General features: G+C 45.1%; 1 protein-coding gene across 3 annotated transcripts in view; it reads right to left on the bottom strand.

Moving 5' to 3' along the window:
• Nucleotides 1–14,832, bottom strand: part of DHDDS (dehydrodolichyl diphosphate synthase subunit) — a 98,937-nt gene extending 84,105 nt beyond the window's left edge. For 2 of the 3 annotated variants that reach the window (XM_073563739.1, XM_073563755.1), the window contains exons 1-3: nt 14,691–14,832; nt 5,864–5,938; nt 5,664–5,780 (exon numbers count right to left, since the gene is read on the bottom strand). In XM_073563739.1, coding sequence (XP_073419840.1) covers nt 5,664–5,780; nt 5,864–5,938; nt 14,691–14,726 — 228 coding nt within the window. In that variant the 5' untranslated portion in view covers nt 14,727–14,832. Of the gene's footprint in view, nt 1–5,663; nt 5,781–5,863; nt 5,939–14,653 lie in introns of all 3 variants that reach the window. The other variant, XM_073563747.1, reaches the window with a different exon arrangement.
• Between the last annotated feature and the right edge of the window lie 649 nt (nt 14,833–15,481).

Genomic DNA, 15,481 nt, shown 5'->3' with positions numbered 1-15,481 from the left:
TCCTAGCTCCCTGAAAAAATACAAATAGGGCATTATCCCTTTTCCATGGCTCCGTGGCAGAAATGTAACTATGAAGGCACCGTCTCACATCAAGGGAATGGAGCTTCTGCTCAGTCAGGTTAGAGGGGTTCGGGTAGAAGGACGGGAGGACTATTTCTTGAAGCCTGTGGAATTTCGAGGCGACTTTGGGTAGGTATAAGGGGTCTGGTTTTAAGGTGACCCTATCCTCTGCGAACTGGGTGTATGGAGGTATCCTAGAGAGGGCTTGAAGATCGCTAACCCTCCTGGCTGACGTTAGGGCAACCAACAGGGCAGTTTTGAATGACAGGATCTTTATGGGAACAGAATCAATAGGCTCAAAGGGAGGTTCTGTGAGTGCTGATAAAACTAAGTTGAGGTCCCATGGGACCAGCCTATCTTTAATAATGGGTCTGGATCTTGCTGCTGCTTTAATGAATCTCGCCACCCAGTAATTGCTTGCTAAGTTGCAGTTGTAAAAAGCCCCTAGCGCCGAGACCTGGACTCTGAGAGTATTTGTGGCTAGGCCCATCTCCAACCCCTTCTGAAGGAATTCCAGTATCTGATCAACGCGGATTTTCTGACCGACCTCCGACCCCGACACTGCCAAAAACCTCCTCCCAACCCTGGCATAGATATTTGTTGTGGAGGCTTTCCTACTTTTTAAGAGGGTGTTGACTAGACCTTGGGAAAACCCCCTCTTCTTTAGCAGCATCTCCTCAAACTCCATACCGCTAGATGTAAGTTGGAGACTCGTGGGTGATAAACTGGACCCTGGGATAGAAGGTCCGGGAGCTCGGGGAGAATCCATGGCTGTGATACAGACATCTTCCTCAGCCAAGGAAACCATGACCTCCTGGGCCAGAATGGGGTTACTAAGATAACATGGGCCCTGTCTTCTCGGATTTTCCTTAGCACCAATGGAATCAGATTCAGCGGGGGGAAGGCATATGCCAAGCCGAAGGTCCACGGAATCAGGAAAGCGTCCACTGTGTACGGGTTCTCTCTGGGATCCAGGGAACAGAATAAGGGGAGTTGACTGTTCTATCTCTGGAAGCCCCCACCTGTGTGCGATCTGCCCGAAGACGGCCTTTTTTAGCGTCCACTCTCCTTGTTTGAGCTTGTTGCGGCTTAGGAAATCGGCTGTTAGATTTTGTTTCCCTTTTATATGTAGAGCTGTGAGGGATAGGAGGTGAAGCTTGGCGATCTGGACAATACGATTCGCTACATCCATTAAGGGCCTGGACCGTGTTCCACCCTGGTGGTTAATGTAGGCTACCGTTACCTGGTTGTCTGAGAATAGTCTGACGTGTTCGCCCTGTAGGGACATAAGGAAAGAGTTTACTGCCCGTTCTACCGCTAGCAGTTCTTTAAGGTTAGAGGAAAATCTCTGTTTGGACGGAGACCACGCTCCCTGGACCCAGTTATCCCCCATATGAGCCCCCCAGCCCCTGAGGCTAGCATCCGTAGTTAGAATTTGGGAGATATGGTTTACCCAAGGAACACCTCTACGCAGATTTGAACTCAGTGACCTCCACTGTAGGGACTGAATGGTAGCGTTAGATAAGGTGACTCTACTCTCGAGGCAACCCTCTAACCGACGGGTGTTGTGTAAGATGTCCCACTGCAGGGTTCTTGTGTGGAGTTGGGCCCAAAGTACTGCTGGTATACACGCTGTAAGTGAGCCCAAAAGTGACATAGCTCCTCTAAGGGAAATTGATGGATTATCTATTACCCTACGTATCTGATGTTGGGTTTTTAAGACTTTAGACTCTGGTAACCGACATTCCTGTATATCAGAATCTAGGGTAAGGCCGAGGAACTGTTGCACTTTCAGGGGCTACAGTCGTGACTTTTTAAGGTTAATAATCCAACCTAGGTTTTGAAGGCTGGATATTACTTTCCTTAACTGGGAGGCACAGTGAGGCTCCGAATTCCCCACAATTAGGAGATTGTCCAGATAAGGAATTACGAGAATGTCCTGTTCGTGCAGGTGGGCCATAACCTCCGCCATTAACTTCGTAAAGACTCGGGGTGCCACCGCCACCTCGAAGGGAAGTGCTCTGTAATGAAAATGGCTTATTTTTCCCCCCAGTGAGATGGCCACCCTTAAAAATTGCTGATGATATGCTTGTATCGGGACATGATAATACGCGTCTTTAAGGTCTAGGACTACCATAAAGCATCCACCGAATAGCAGTTTAATCGCCGATTTTACAGACTCCATTTTGAAAGAGTAGATTTTAATTAATTTATTAAGGCTTCTGAGATTAATAATGGTATGATAAGAGACATCTGGCTTTTTGACTAGAACGAGGGGGGAGTAAAACCTCTTACCTCTTTGTAGGTCAGGAACTTTAACCAAAACACCTTTCTGGAGAAGATCGTAGATTTCCACCTCCAACGCCATCTGTTCTGTGGATGAAGAACGAATGGGAGTCAGAATAAATTTCTCACACGGAGTCTGCTGGAACTCGAACCTCAGTCCTGCTCTGATGATGCTCCGTATCCAAGGACTATTTGAAATACGCAACCAGGCTGGGTAGAAGGATAACAACCTCCCTCCCGCCTGGTCCGTCAGTCATTTGGGATCATTACGGTCTCGAGGGGTATTAAACATATACCCCCTACCTCTTCTCCTGGTGTCGTATCTGGGTCTATCTCTGAATGTTCTCCTACGATCAAACCATCTTCTGTAGGAGTCTCTTCTGTAAGGCGGTCTTCCTAAATATGGGAAGCGCTTCTTGCTGTCGCCGGCCTTTCCTAACAGCTCATCCAGAACTTTTCCAAACAAGTAGACCCCTTCACATGGGATACCACATAATTTAGATCTGGCCTGCATATCCCCTGGCCAGCATTTAAGCCACAAGGCCCTACGAGCGGCATTGGATAGGGCCGCGGATCTGGCTGCTAATTTCACTAAGTCCACCGACGCATCAGAGAGGAAGGCCGCTGCCCCCTGAGCTGTCGAGAGGGAGGAAAGGATGTCCTGCCTTTGGACTTTATCCCTGATCTGTTCTTCCAGCTGATCCAACCAAACCGCTAAGGACCTGGCGGTGCATGTGGCCGCAATTGCTGGCCGTAGGGCTCCAGCTGATGTCTCCCAGGTTCCCTTGAGAAACGCATCAGCCTTCCTATCCAGAGGGTCCTTTAAGCTACCAAGATCTTTGAAGGGTAGGGAAGTCTTTTTACATGCTTTCGCTATAGCCGCGTCCAATCTTGGGGCTTTGTGCCATGAGGCTGACGCTGTTTCATCAAACGGATACCTTCTTTTAAAAGCCGGAGGTAGGGAGCCCTTCCTCTGAGGTTTTTTCCATTCCCTTGTGATATGGGCACTCACTTTATCTATCAGAGGGAATGACCTTCGACTTTTCCGGTCCAAACTCTGAAACATAGAGTCCTGTACTGACTTTTCTGTTGGGGTCACCTCAATCCCCATTGTAGTATTTACCGCCTTCACCAACTGATTGACTTGCTCCAGTGGGAAACAGGACTGACCCGATCTGGCTTCAGACGACGAGGAAGATGATGAGTCTGATTTTAGCTCCTGCGAATCACTATCGTATGCCAGAACCATGGATCTAGGGGACTTTTCTCTAGACCCTCTTGGAGAAAGGGATCTAACTGAACCCCTGACTTCTTGTCTGACTATCTCCCTTATACTGGAGGAAAAATCAGCTGTCTCTTCCGAGACCAGGCGATCAATGCAGGGTCTGCAGAGCTTCCTTCCCTGACCATCCGGGAGGGGGACTCCACATTCGGCACACTTTCTATGCTTGCTTTTCCCCGAGCACTTTTTCCCCTGGTAGAATGGGAGAGATGGAACATAAGGGGAACAGAGAATCACCCCGGTGAACTTTCTCGTAGCTGACTTACCCTGCCTAATAACAGCGCAGTACCGGGTTCTGTGGGGGGTCCATCGGAGCCACCAACCCCTTACGGCTCGTGGACTTCTCAGGTCTCGCCTTCTGAGTAGACCTATGTTTCTCAGAACGGCCGCTGCTACTAGAACGCTGCTCCGGTTTCTCTGAAGACAGAGGCTGCGTCTCCTCGAGGCTCTGGCTGCTCCTGCATTATGGGATGACACAGGGCCAGAAGCAGATCCCACTCTGAACTGAGCCCTTAAGTACCGCCCCCTCTGGGGCATGCAGGTGTCGTCCATCCGGCCAGCCGAGTACCCCTGGCGCCCGGCTTACTCCCCTTCCCCTGACCGCACCCCCGGCCGGGGTGGCGAGACGCCCCTCCCCGGTCGGCGTGCACGGCCCCGGAAACACTGTGCCCGAGCACGCCGCTGCCGCTCAGCTCCCCCAGAGGTGCACACTTGTGACGTCAGAGCCCCGGCCTGTAGCACACGACCGGCGCGTCACGCGGCGCGCCCAGGCCATGTCACCAGCCCGCCGTCGGCCACACTCTCCAGTGGAAGCAGACGCCCGGCGATAGCGCGGACGCACCTGGGCCCGTGCCCCCCCCGCCAAAGGGAAGAACGCCCCACCCCCCTCGGGGCTCTCCCCCTGGAGGCCCCTTCCACCTGCACCAACAGTGCCCCTGCCGTGCGGCACTTCCACAGCTCTGGACAGGCCGAGGCAGGGGACCCCCGCTGCCTGAGTCGACCGCCAGGCCTGGGCCTCCATCCGGATCCTCAAGGTATGTCTGAAGGGATCCCCTGTCAGGGACAGGAAACCAACTGAGGCGGGAGAGAGGGCCGCCCTTTTTATGTCTGTAGGTTTCCCGTCCCCGAAGGGCGAATCCCCTCTCTCGTGGTGCTGTCATGGCGACTGAATAAAAGATTCCACTCCTATAGAAAACAGATTGACCATATTTCAGTAACAGTTTTCACTTGCTCACAAAGAAGTAGAAGAGTTCAATCGTTCATCAAAACTGACTGTGCAATTTCTTTACACCCTGAAATTGTTAGAGATGTTGCCCATGCGGATACTGCTTTGCCACCAACCCAAGTTAGTGTAGAGAGGTTGTTCTCTAGCCTTCAAATAATTAGTTCAGATTAGAGGTCATTTATGAAGGAGGATCTCATGGAGGCGATACTATTTCTCAGAACAAATTCATAGACTGCACAAATGTTTAGTACATTTTTGTTGAAAACTGTTTTTCCCCACTTACTGCATAGTGTATAATAAATTGTAAATGTGCAAAAGTTTTTTTGCTCTAAAGTTGTATTCCAATAAATATATTTTATGCTCTAAATGGCTTGATTATTGTATCATAATAATGATTAAAAGACTGATGTTACCATTTTACTACAGTAATCGTATCACTTAAACATTGGCCATGTATGAGGGTGTCGGAGTCGGTGTCATGGAAATTGAGGAGTCGGAGGTTTGGCTTACTGACTTCACAGCCCTGGTGACAGATCCACATTAACAATGGTGAACAAAAATAAAGTCCTACCAAAAAAAAAAAAAAAAATCAAGCACCAACATCAATTCATGAAATGAAATGTTAAAGCTGTTATACAACGTGTGTAGAACAGTAGGTATTATGGCCCACAATAACTTTTACTGTACAAGCTAGTAATAAAAACCCCCAAGGATATAACTATGTATACCCCAGCATGTATGAATCGAATTATGCTGTGCCTAGGCCTATACAATACAAATTCACAAGGTTCATTTATAGGAACCTCTGACCTCGGCAAGCTTTTCAAATCCCTGTGAATGGCCCTCTTGTCGCTCCACGTGGCATTTTTGGGCATATCTTCGGTTTCCATCCATGATAAATGCAACATGTTTGGGCATTGGGCCAGCCTGTTTAACAAAGGAGAGAAATACTATTAAGTTTAGTTTGGCATTGCATGTGTACAGGCATATACAGTGAATGGCTGGCCTACCTTAAGGACATTTGCACATAAGCGTTCTATCAGAGAAAGCTCCTTATCACGAATCCAAGACATGATAAAACAAATCTAAAAGATAAAAGTCTTATTTAGGAAAGTTTTTAAATATTGCTCATGAACAATTGTACGTTAAAGTGGAACTCTCTCCAGCATTTAAAAAAGTAACATTAGTCTCATCTGGTCTAAGAGACCACTTCAAGCCTATTAGCTTGAAGGGGTTGTGGCACTTGCGAGAGCTGCAGCCTCTTCATTGTTTTCACTGCTCTGTATAATTGCATGCTATTTACTAAGTAATGGCTGTGCTGAGCATTGCAACTGTATCCTATTGTTTTCAGTGAGCCGCGGGACAGCAGGGCCGCGAGTGCCAACACAGCTGCCCAATTTAGGTATGTTCTCCATTGCCTATCGCTCCCTTTATCCATCTGCCCTGTCAAGACTCTTCTGTGGAAGCTACCCAAAACGTGCATAATTCAGTATTGTGAGAGGAGGGGAGAGGGAGAGAGATATTTTGGAATTTTTCCAGTTACCACGTGTAAAGGATAACACACGAATTTTACCACCGTTACCATTTTGTCACACATGACATCGGGGAGATCACACAGGTCATGCCGCTGTCACCAATATGTCAAGGATATCAGCCAGGCGGGTCATGCAGATCCAACCACTGTTACCACTTGGGTACAGATGAAAAACGCAGATCCCATCGCTGTCACCAGTTTGTCAGGGGAAAGTAGCTTTGCTGCCTACAATTGTCAGGACAATTACGCAATTGGCTGACAAGTGATGGACGATGCCATGGTTAGGCCAGTTATTGGGGAACTCACAATGAGCATATGGTATATACACCTCCAATTCCAACGCACATACATGTGTGTGAGGAGGAAGAGAGAGTAACTAGGTGAATAAAATATACCACTTTATTAAAAATTCATTATGGCGTTCCATACCCGGCCTAGGACTGCCTGCAGTGTCCCACAGATTTTGGTGAGTTTTCTGCCTTCTGGTCCTATACTTTTCATGGACGGTTTTGGCCATGCTTTACTTCCTTTATGGACCGCTGCTTGGAGCTCTCATATATGCATGAAGCAAGTCAGGCACTAGCTTTTTTATTTAACCCTATGATCTCACGCTGTTTGCATGTACGATAGGGCACTGCTACTCCCTTGTGGTTCATTTGGATTATCTTGCTATGGTCTTCTGATGCTTATATTTATTGTTACTCTATACATTGTACCTTTTGATAATGAATTGTTTAATAAAGTGAAATATATTTTATTATATTCACTTAGCTGCTCTCCCTTCCTCCTCACACGTCTTTGATGAGCGGGTGTTCTTTTTCCCTGGTGTGGGATTATTGGTATCCCACCAATTGGCGCCGTCTATGCCACTGGGTTTTTTTGTGTACAATATATATATATATATACACACACATATATATATATACACACTCACTGGCCACTTTATTAGGTACACCTGTCCAACTGTGTGTTAAGACTTAATTTCTAATCAGCCAATCACATGGCGGCAACTCAGTGCATTTAGGCATGTAGACATGGTCAAGACAATCTCCTGCAGTTCAAACCGAGCATCAGTATGGGGAAGAAAGGTGATTTGAGTGCCTTTGAACGTGGCATGATTGTTGGTGCCAGAAGGGCTGGTCTGAGTATTTCAGAAACTGCTGATCTACTGGGATTTTCACGCACAACCATCTCTAGGGTTTACAGAGAATGGTCCGAAAAAGAAAAAAAATCCAGTGAGCGGCAGTTCTGTGGCCGGAAATGCCTTGTTGATGCCAGAGGTCAGAGGAGAATGGGCATACTGGTTCGAGCTGATAGAAAGGCAACAGTGACTCAAATTGCCACCCGTTACAACCAAGGTAGGCAGAAGAGCATCTCTGAACGCACAGTGCGTCGAACTTTGAGGCAGATGGGCTACAGCAGCAGAAGACCACACTGGGTACCACTCCTCTCAGCTAAGAACAGGAAACTGAGGCTACAATTTGCACAAGCTCATCGAAATTGGACAGTAGAAGATTGGAAAAACGTTGCCTGGTCTGATGAGTCTCGATTTCTGCTGCGACATTCGGATGGTAGGGTCAGAATTTGGCGTAAACAACATGAAAGCATGGATCCATCCAGCCTTGTATCAACGGTTCAGGCTGGTGGTGGTGTCATGGTGTGGGGAATTTTTTCTTGGCACTCTTTGGGCCCCTTGGTACCAATTGAGCATCGTTGCAACGCCACAGCCTACCTGAGTATTGTTGCTGACCATGTCCATCCCTTTATGACCACAATGTACCCAACATCTGATGGCTACTTTCAGCAGGATAATGCGCCATGTCATAAAGCTCGAATCATCTCAGATTGGTTTCTTGAACATGACAATGAGTTCACTGTACTCAAATGGCCTCCTCAGTCACCAGATCTCAATCCAATAGAGCATCTTTGGGATGTGGTGGAACGGGAGATTCGCATCAGGGATGTGCAGCCGACAAATCTGCGCCAACTGTGTGATGCCATCATGTCAATATGGTCCAAAATCTCTGAGGAATGCTTCCAGCACCTTGTTGAATCTCTGCCACGAAGATTTGAGGCAGTTCTGAAGGCAAAAGGGGGTCCAACCCGTTACTAGCATGGTGTACCTAATAAAGTGGCCAGTGAGTGTATATACACATATATATATATATATATATATATATATATACACACACACACACACACACACACACATATATATGCAGTACAGACCAAAAGTTTGGACACACCTTCTCATTCAAAGAGTTTTCTTTATTTTCATGACTGTGAAAATTGTAGATTCACTCTGAAGGCATCAAAACTATGAATTAACACATGTGGAATTATATAATTAACAAAAAAGTGTGAAACAACTGAAAATATATCTTATATTCTAGGTTCTTCGAAGTAGCCACCTTTTGCTTTGATTACTGCTTTGCACACTCTTGGCATTCTCTTGATGAGCTTCAAGAGGTAGTCACCGGAAATGGTCTTCACTTCACAGGGGTGCCCTGTCAGGTTTAATAAGTGGGATTTCTTGCCTTATAAATGGGGTTGGGACCATCAGTTGTGTTGTGCAGAAGTCTGGTGGATACACAGGTGATAGTCCTGCTGAATAGACTGTTAGAATTTGTATTATGGAAAGAAAAAAGCAGCTAAGAAAAAGGAGTGGCCATCATTACTTTGTGTTTGTGTCCAAACTTTTGGTCTGTACTGTATATATATGCTCTGGCAAAAATTAAGAAACCACTGCAAAATTTTCAGTTTGTCTGATTTTTCTCTTTATAGGTATATTTTTGAGTAAAATGTAAATTGCTCTTTTATTCTATAAACTACTGACATGTCTTCAAATTTCCAAGCACTAAATTTTGTATTTATTTTCAGAAAATTAGAAATGGTCAAAAGAACAAAAAAAAAATGCATTGCTTGCAGAGCTCAAATAATGCTAAGAAAACAAGTTCATAATCATTTAGAAACAATACTAATGTTTTAACTCAGGAAGAGTCCAGAAATCAATATTGTGGAATGACCATGATTTTTAAATCACAGCTTTCATGAGTCTTGGCATGCTTTCCACCAGTTTTTCATACTGCTTTTGGGTGACCTTAGGCCACTTCTGGTACAAAAATTTAAGCAGTTCTTTGTTTGATGGCTTGTGATTATCCATCTTCCTCTTGATTACATTCCAGAGGTTTTCAGTGGGGTTCAGGTCTGGAGATTAGGCTGCCCATGACAGGGATTTGATGTGGTGGTCCTTCATCCACACATTGATTGACCTAGCTTTGTGGCATGGCGCATTGTCCAGCAGGAAAAACCAGTCCTCAGAGTTGGGTAACATTGCCTGAACAGAAGGAATTAACTATTTTTCTAGGATAACCTTGTATACGGCTTGATTCATACATCCTTCGCAAAGATCAACCTGCCCAATTCCAGCCTTGCTGAAGCATCCCCAGATCATCACTGATCCTTCACCAAATTTCACAGTGGGTGCAAGACACTGTGGGCTTGTACACCTCTCCAGGTCTCCGTCTAACCATTAGACGACCAGGTGTTGGGCAAAGCTGAAAATTAGACTCATCAGCGAAGATTACCTTACTCCAGTCCTCTATGGTCCAATCCTTATGGTCTTTAGCAAACTTCAGCCTGGCTCTCCTTTGCTTCTCATTGATGAAAGGCTTTTTTCTAGCTTTACATGACTTGAGCCCTGCCTCTAGGAGCCTGTTACAAACTGTTCTTGCTGTGCATTTCACCCCAGCTGCCATTCCTTTTGTAGGTCACTTGATGTCATCTTGCGGTTGCTGAGTGACATTGGAATAAGATGACGGTTATCCCGATCAGTGGAGAGTCGTTTTCACCCTCTGCTGATCTGTAGCTTTGTTGTCCCCAATGTCTGCTGATTGACCTTGTTGTAATGGACTGCAGTCTTAGAAATTTTAAGGATGGGGGCAACATGACGCTCACTGTATCCCTCTGCTAGGAAAGCCAGAATTGAGCCCTTCTTTTCCTCACTCAAGACTTTTCTTTTCAATTCCTTTGGCATGGTTAAAAGTTAATTTTTCATTCCTATTACTTTTGGGATATTACTGACAATTGTTTTGCCATCCAGCTTGTTCTATTGCAAGAGGATTGTGAACACCACAGCAGGGTTTTTTATACTTTCCTTCGTTAAATAAGATTTGGTTCAGGTAATCAACTAACCAGAAGCACATTAAGTAGAATGAGGTGTGCTCTTGTTGGAATTCAACTGACACTGGAATGGTATGGCTGTCAGACATGTAGAGAAGCTGATTTTTATAAAACTGTGCAGTGGTCTCTTAATTTTTGCCAGAGCTGTATATGCAGTACACATACACCATGGTAAGGTCACTGCCAACTAAGGAATAACAAAAAAAAAAAAAATAGGAACTACTACTAGCTGTCACCACCAATCATTTAGACAAGCTGATTGGCCACCTGTTACAGGTAGCATAAGGCTTCAGGGGTGCAGTTTATAGAGCAAGAGGAACAGAGCTATTAAATTCTATATATTTATTCCAGAAAAGTAGGCAGCGTTTATTAAAAAAAAAAATCACAAAGATGATACAAAATGGGAGCAAAACAATACAATAAATACAATTACATAAAATAAAAAGAAATAACAAAAGAAAATTAATGTCATGGGAAATTGCTTGGCGCTACAAGGAGGTAAGCAATCTGATTGGGAAAATGGACCCCTGTCACAGTGAACTATGACTTCCAGAATGACCAATAACCCAAACACTGCTTATTTCTTATATATCCCCTTGATGAGCTAATGTGGGGGCTGGTGGTGGGATGTGATAAGTCTGCTAAGTCTGCTAGAATGTTAGGTAGACAGATGTTTGATAAACTGCAATTATCCAGTTTTTCTGTAATCAGAGGAAGCTTATGCATTGGAAGCACACTTCTCCTCTGAATAAACAAATCTCAGCTTTGTAAATTTCCTGTTTTAATTATATGTTCACTGCAGGGGACCGTTACTCCAATGGAGGTGTTAGCTCTTTCTCTGTCATACTTAGTTTTTCTCTCTTCCCCATATGTTCGATGTGAGGGTGATATGTCTCCTTCTCTGACATATCTGACTGTATGGATTTTAAATTTCCTCTATGTCACCATTGATAAAAACTGTCCTTATTTATGCCCTGGGTCTGATATTACATCTTGTATTCTCACATTTTAATTCTAATCTTTTTTTATACTAATGTTTTAAATGTAGATGCCTCTAATAGCAGAAGAGCCCGGCGTTGCCTGGGCATAGTAACTAACTGTAGTTAGTTATAACAAATTATAATGATTATATTGCATATAAAAACATTTCACATCATACATTCAACACTACCGATTTGCATTTTGCAACACAAATAATTTTTTTTTTTTTAAATACAATATTAACCCTTTAACGACTGCCAATACGACTTTTAACGGCGGCAGTTAAGGGGCCTTATTCCTCCTGCAACTCATGGTCCTGCTTTTTACACAGCCTCCTTCTGAATCTCACGCTCCTCCTTTATACAGTGCAATCAGCGAGACCAGGCGACCCTAATGACAGTTTTAGTCAGCACATTCCGCCTGGGAATAGCACGAATTACAAGTCTCATCATCGTACCCTTGTCTCCCTGAGATCAGCAAGACCAGGCGACACTGATGACAGTTGTAAAGAGAACCCACCGTCTGTGTATCGTACGTACTACATAATTTAAAAAAAAAAAAAAACGGTGTGGGGGTCCCCCTTAGTTTTCCTAACCAGCTAAGGACTGTTTCACACTTCCGTTTTTCGACGTCAGTCAAAATTCGCCAAGTTTTGAAAAAAACGGATCCGCCAAAAAAGGGGTGGATCCGTTTTTTCCCCCCCAAAGACTTACATTAGCGATGGATCTTGACTGACGGTCGTCCGGTCCACCCGTTTTTTGACGGATCCGTCAAAATGTTTTCGTCTCCCGGGCGCATGAGACGGACTCTGCAATGTTTTTTTTGTTTGATGGTCCGCTAATTTGAATTGCGCATGCCCGGAAGCTTTACTCCGGGAGACACTTTAACCATGACATGCCGTTCCGGGATCAGCGAAAATGTCTCTCTCTCTCTCTCTCCTTTTTCCCAAGGCTCCTTTATAATGCAGACTTCGGCGGATCCGTCAAAACAACGGTCCGGTGGCACCCGTTAGTGTCTCAACGGACAAGGATCCGTTCTCCGCCTTTTTCACGGATTGCAACTGGCAGAAAAAACGTAAGTGTGAAACAGGCCTTAGGGAAAGCAAACAGCTGGGGGCTGTTATTATTCTGGGAAGAGGTCAATAGCCATAAAGGTTCCCAGTCTATTAATAACAGCTCACGGCTGTCTGCATATCTTTTGCTGGTTAGTAAAAAGGGGCACCCACCCCCCCCCCCCCCAAAAAAAAAGGACGTGGGGTCCTTCATTTTTGCTAAGTAGAAAAGGGCTAAATAGACAGCTACGAGCTGATATTAATATGCTAGTAAGGAGCCATGGATATTGACCCTCTTTCAGAACACCAGCCATCAGCCTCCCTAAAAATATCATCCATTAGATGCGCCAATACTGGGGCAGCTGAGGACTGGTGTTCTAAGTTTGGGAGGAGACCAATATCCATGGGCCCTTCTCAACCTATTAATATCAGCCTGCAGCTGTCTGTTTAGCCTTTTCTGGTTAGTAAAAATAGGGGGGACCCCACGTCGTTTTTTAGGACACCCTTTTTATTAAATCCGTAAAGGCAAAACAAACAACTGCGAGCTGTTATTAATAGGCTGGGAACCTTTATGGCTATTGGCCTCTTCCCAGAATAATAACAGTCCCCAGCTGTCTGCTTTCCTTCAGAGGATTTGGAAAATTAAAGGTGAACTCCATGTCATTTTTTTAAAAAAATGTATTTTTTTCGTAAGAGATACACAAACGGCGGGTGTTGACTAGAGTTGAACTAATTTGTTCGGATTCAGTTCCAAATACGATCGGCAGTGAATATTGTTTTTGTAATATTCGTCAAACACAGCCGAACATCATTAGAGTCAATGGGAGTAGAAATTACTGAATATTTTCGGAACCGATAAACATACATTAGGCACGAATAGGGTACCAATATGGCAAATTCAGATTCAGCGACCGAATCCGAACAAATTTGCTCAACTCTGTTGACTACAACTGTCATCAGCGTCGCCTGGTCTCGCTGATTGCATGGAGACCAGGCCATGGTGATGAGACTTGTTGTTAGGGCTATTCCCAGGCGGCATGCACTGACTGAGGCTGGGATCACATGCGAGAAACTCGGCTGAGTCTCGCATCTTAATACCCGGCACTCGTGAGTGGAGTGTGCGGCTCCATGTATTTCTATGCAGCCGCACGCTCCGCTCCCGAGTGCCGGGTATTAAGATGCGAGACTCAGCCGAGTTTCTCGCATGTGTGATCCCGGCCTAAAACTGCTATCAGTGTCACCTGATCTTGCTGATTGTAGGGAGACCAGGCGACAATGACGAGAGTTGGATTCAGCATGTGGTGCTTGGGAAAAGCGCTAACTGTACTGCTTTTTCCACAGACGCGGTTATGTGCCACATTGATGGTGCACATGATAGGGACATGCATATAGCACTGGTACTGTTTTTTCAAGTACCAGTAATATCAGGACGTGTGAAAGAGGCCTAAGAGACTCACATCCTGAGACTGAAGGCACTGCAACATTGGTTTTCAGGTAAAGAGGAGATCACATTTAAAAGATAAATGCTACTATTTGCATTGTTAAAAGTTGTACAAGGTTTCTTCAGTATATATTTTAAGAAACAATGTCACACAGTTTTCAATGTATCTGCTAGTCCTCATACAAAAGATTTTCAATATTTGCTAGCAGTAAATCTGAATCTGCTCTGGCCATGGATCTAATAAGTGAATGATACACATCAGTCTAGCAAGAGACCATATACTGATTTAGGCACTGAGTGCAAACCAGAGGGGTTACAACGACATGCCAGCAAGAAGAGATCCTAAGAAATGGATGCAGAACGCTCTATAGGTTCTTAATCCTCCATTGCTGACCACACACCGACTAATGAGGACCTGCGCCTCTCAGCTACTGCACAGGGCACCGCAGACAAGCAAGTGCAAAAGGAAACATGGACGAGCTACACAAATGCCTCTGCATAATACGCCAGCTGGTCTGCTGGGATTTGTAGTTGTGTAACACATGGCAGCAACAGGTTGTGGTCTTTGCAGCTACCGAATAGGCGGGCAATAGTGAAAGTAACACACGTACGTGGTATACTAGACACGACTCATCAAACGTCTCTTACCCAAGTCTCATCACCTTCAATGAAAGACTTCCGCATTCACAGGCAGCCGCGCCGAAATCCGACCTCAGCAGGGCGCCTCCTGATGACGTCAGAGCGCCTGGCGACATTGGGGTAGGGTAAATGCTAGAATGTATGGGCTCCTGGTAGGTATGACGTCATCCTGGTCACGTGTGTCTGTATCGATGAGTAGTGCACCGAAGGGTGGTGGCTTTTGGGTGGTCTCGTCCGCAGTAGTGGAGCCCTGTCCCTGTGGTAGATTGTGTATTTTGAGATCTTTATTATTTATCAGGTTTGTGATCTGTAAGGCACATGGTGTCTTATAGACGTGAAATGGTCATTTTCCTGAGGTGGCCTAGGCATCGTTCTTAGACCACGTGCACACATTCAGTATTTGGTCAGTATTTTACCTCAGTATTTGTAAGCCAAAACCAGGAGTGGGTGATAAATACAGAAGTGGTGACGGGTTTCTCTTGGTTTTGGTTTACATATACTGAGGTAAAATACTGACCAATTATTGAAGGTGTGAATGTGGCCAAACGGTGGCGTCTTTTGCTCTCTGCTCTCATTTTACAGCACTTGCAGCTTCCCGGGAGAAGCCGTCCAAAGAATAAACCTTACTTATTTTACCGCGTCCTGGTCTTCGAACCCTGGAAAGGGTACTAGAAGTGACAAACGGCAGAACATGTGCACATAATAATAATAATAATCTTTATTTTTATATAGCGCTAACATATTCCGCAGCGCTTTACAGTTTGCACACATTATCATCACTGTCCCTGATGGGGCTCACA

This window comes from Dendrobates tinctorius, unplaced genomic scaffold (assembly GCF_039654945.1).
Source record: "Dendrobates tinctorius isolate UK_male_01 unplaced genomic scaffold, ASM3965494v1 ptg000015l, whole genome shotgun sequence".
In the NCBI taxonomy this organism is placed as follows: Eukaryota; Metazoa; Chordata; class Amphibia; order Anura; family Dendrobatidae; genus Dendrobates; species Dendrobates tinctorius.
The sequence above is the reverse complement of the archived record's forward strand: the minus strand, read 5'-3'. Positions and strand labels throughout refer to the sequence as shown.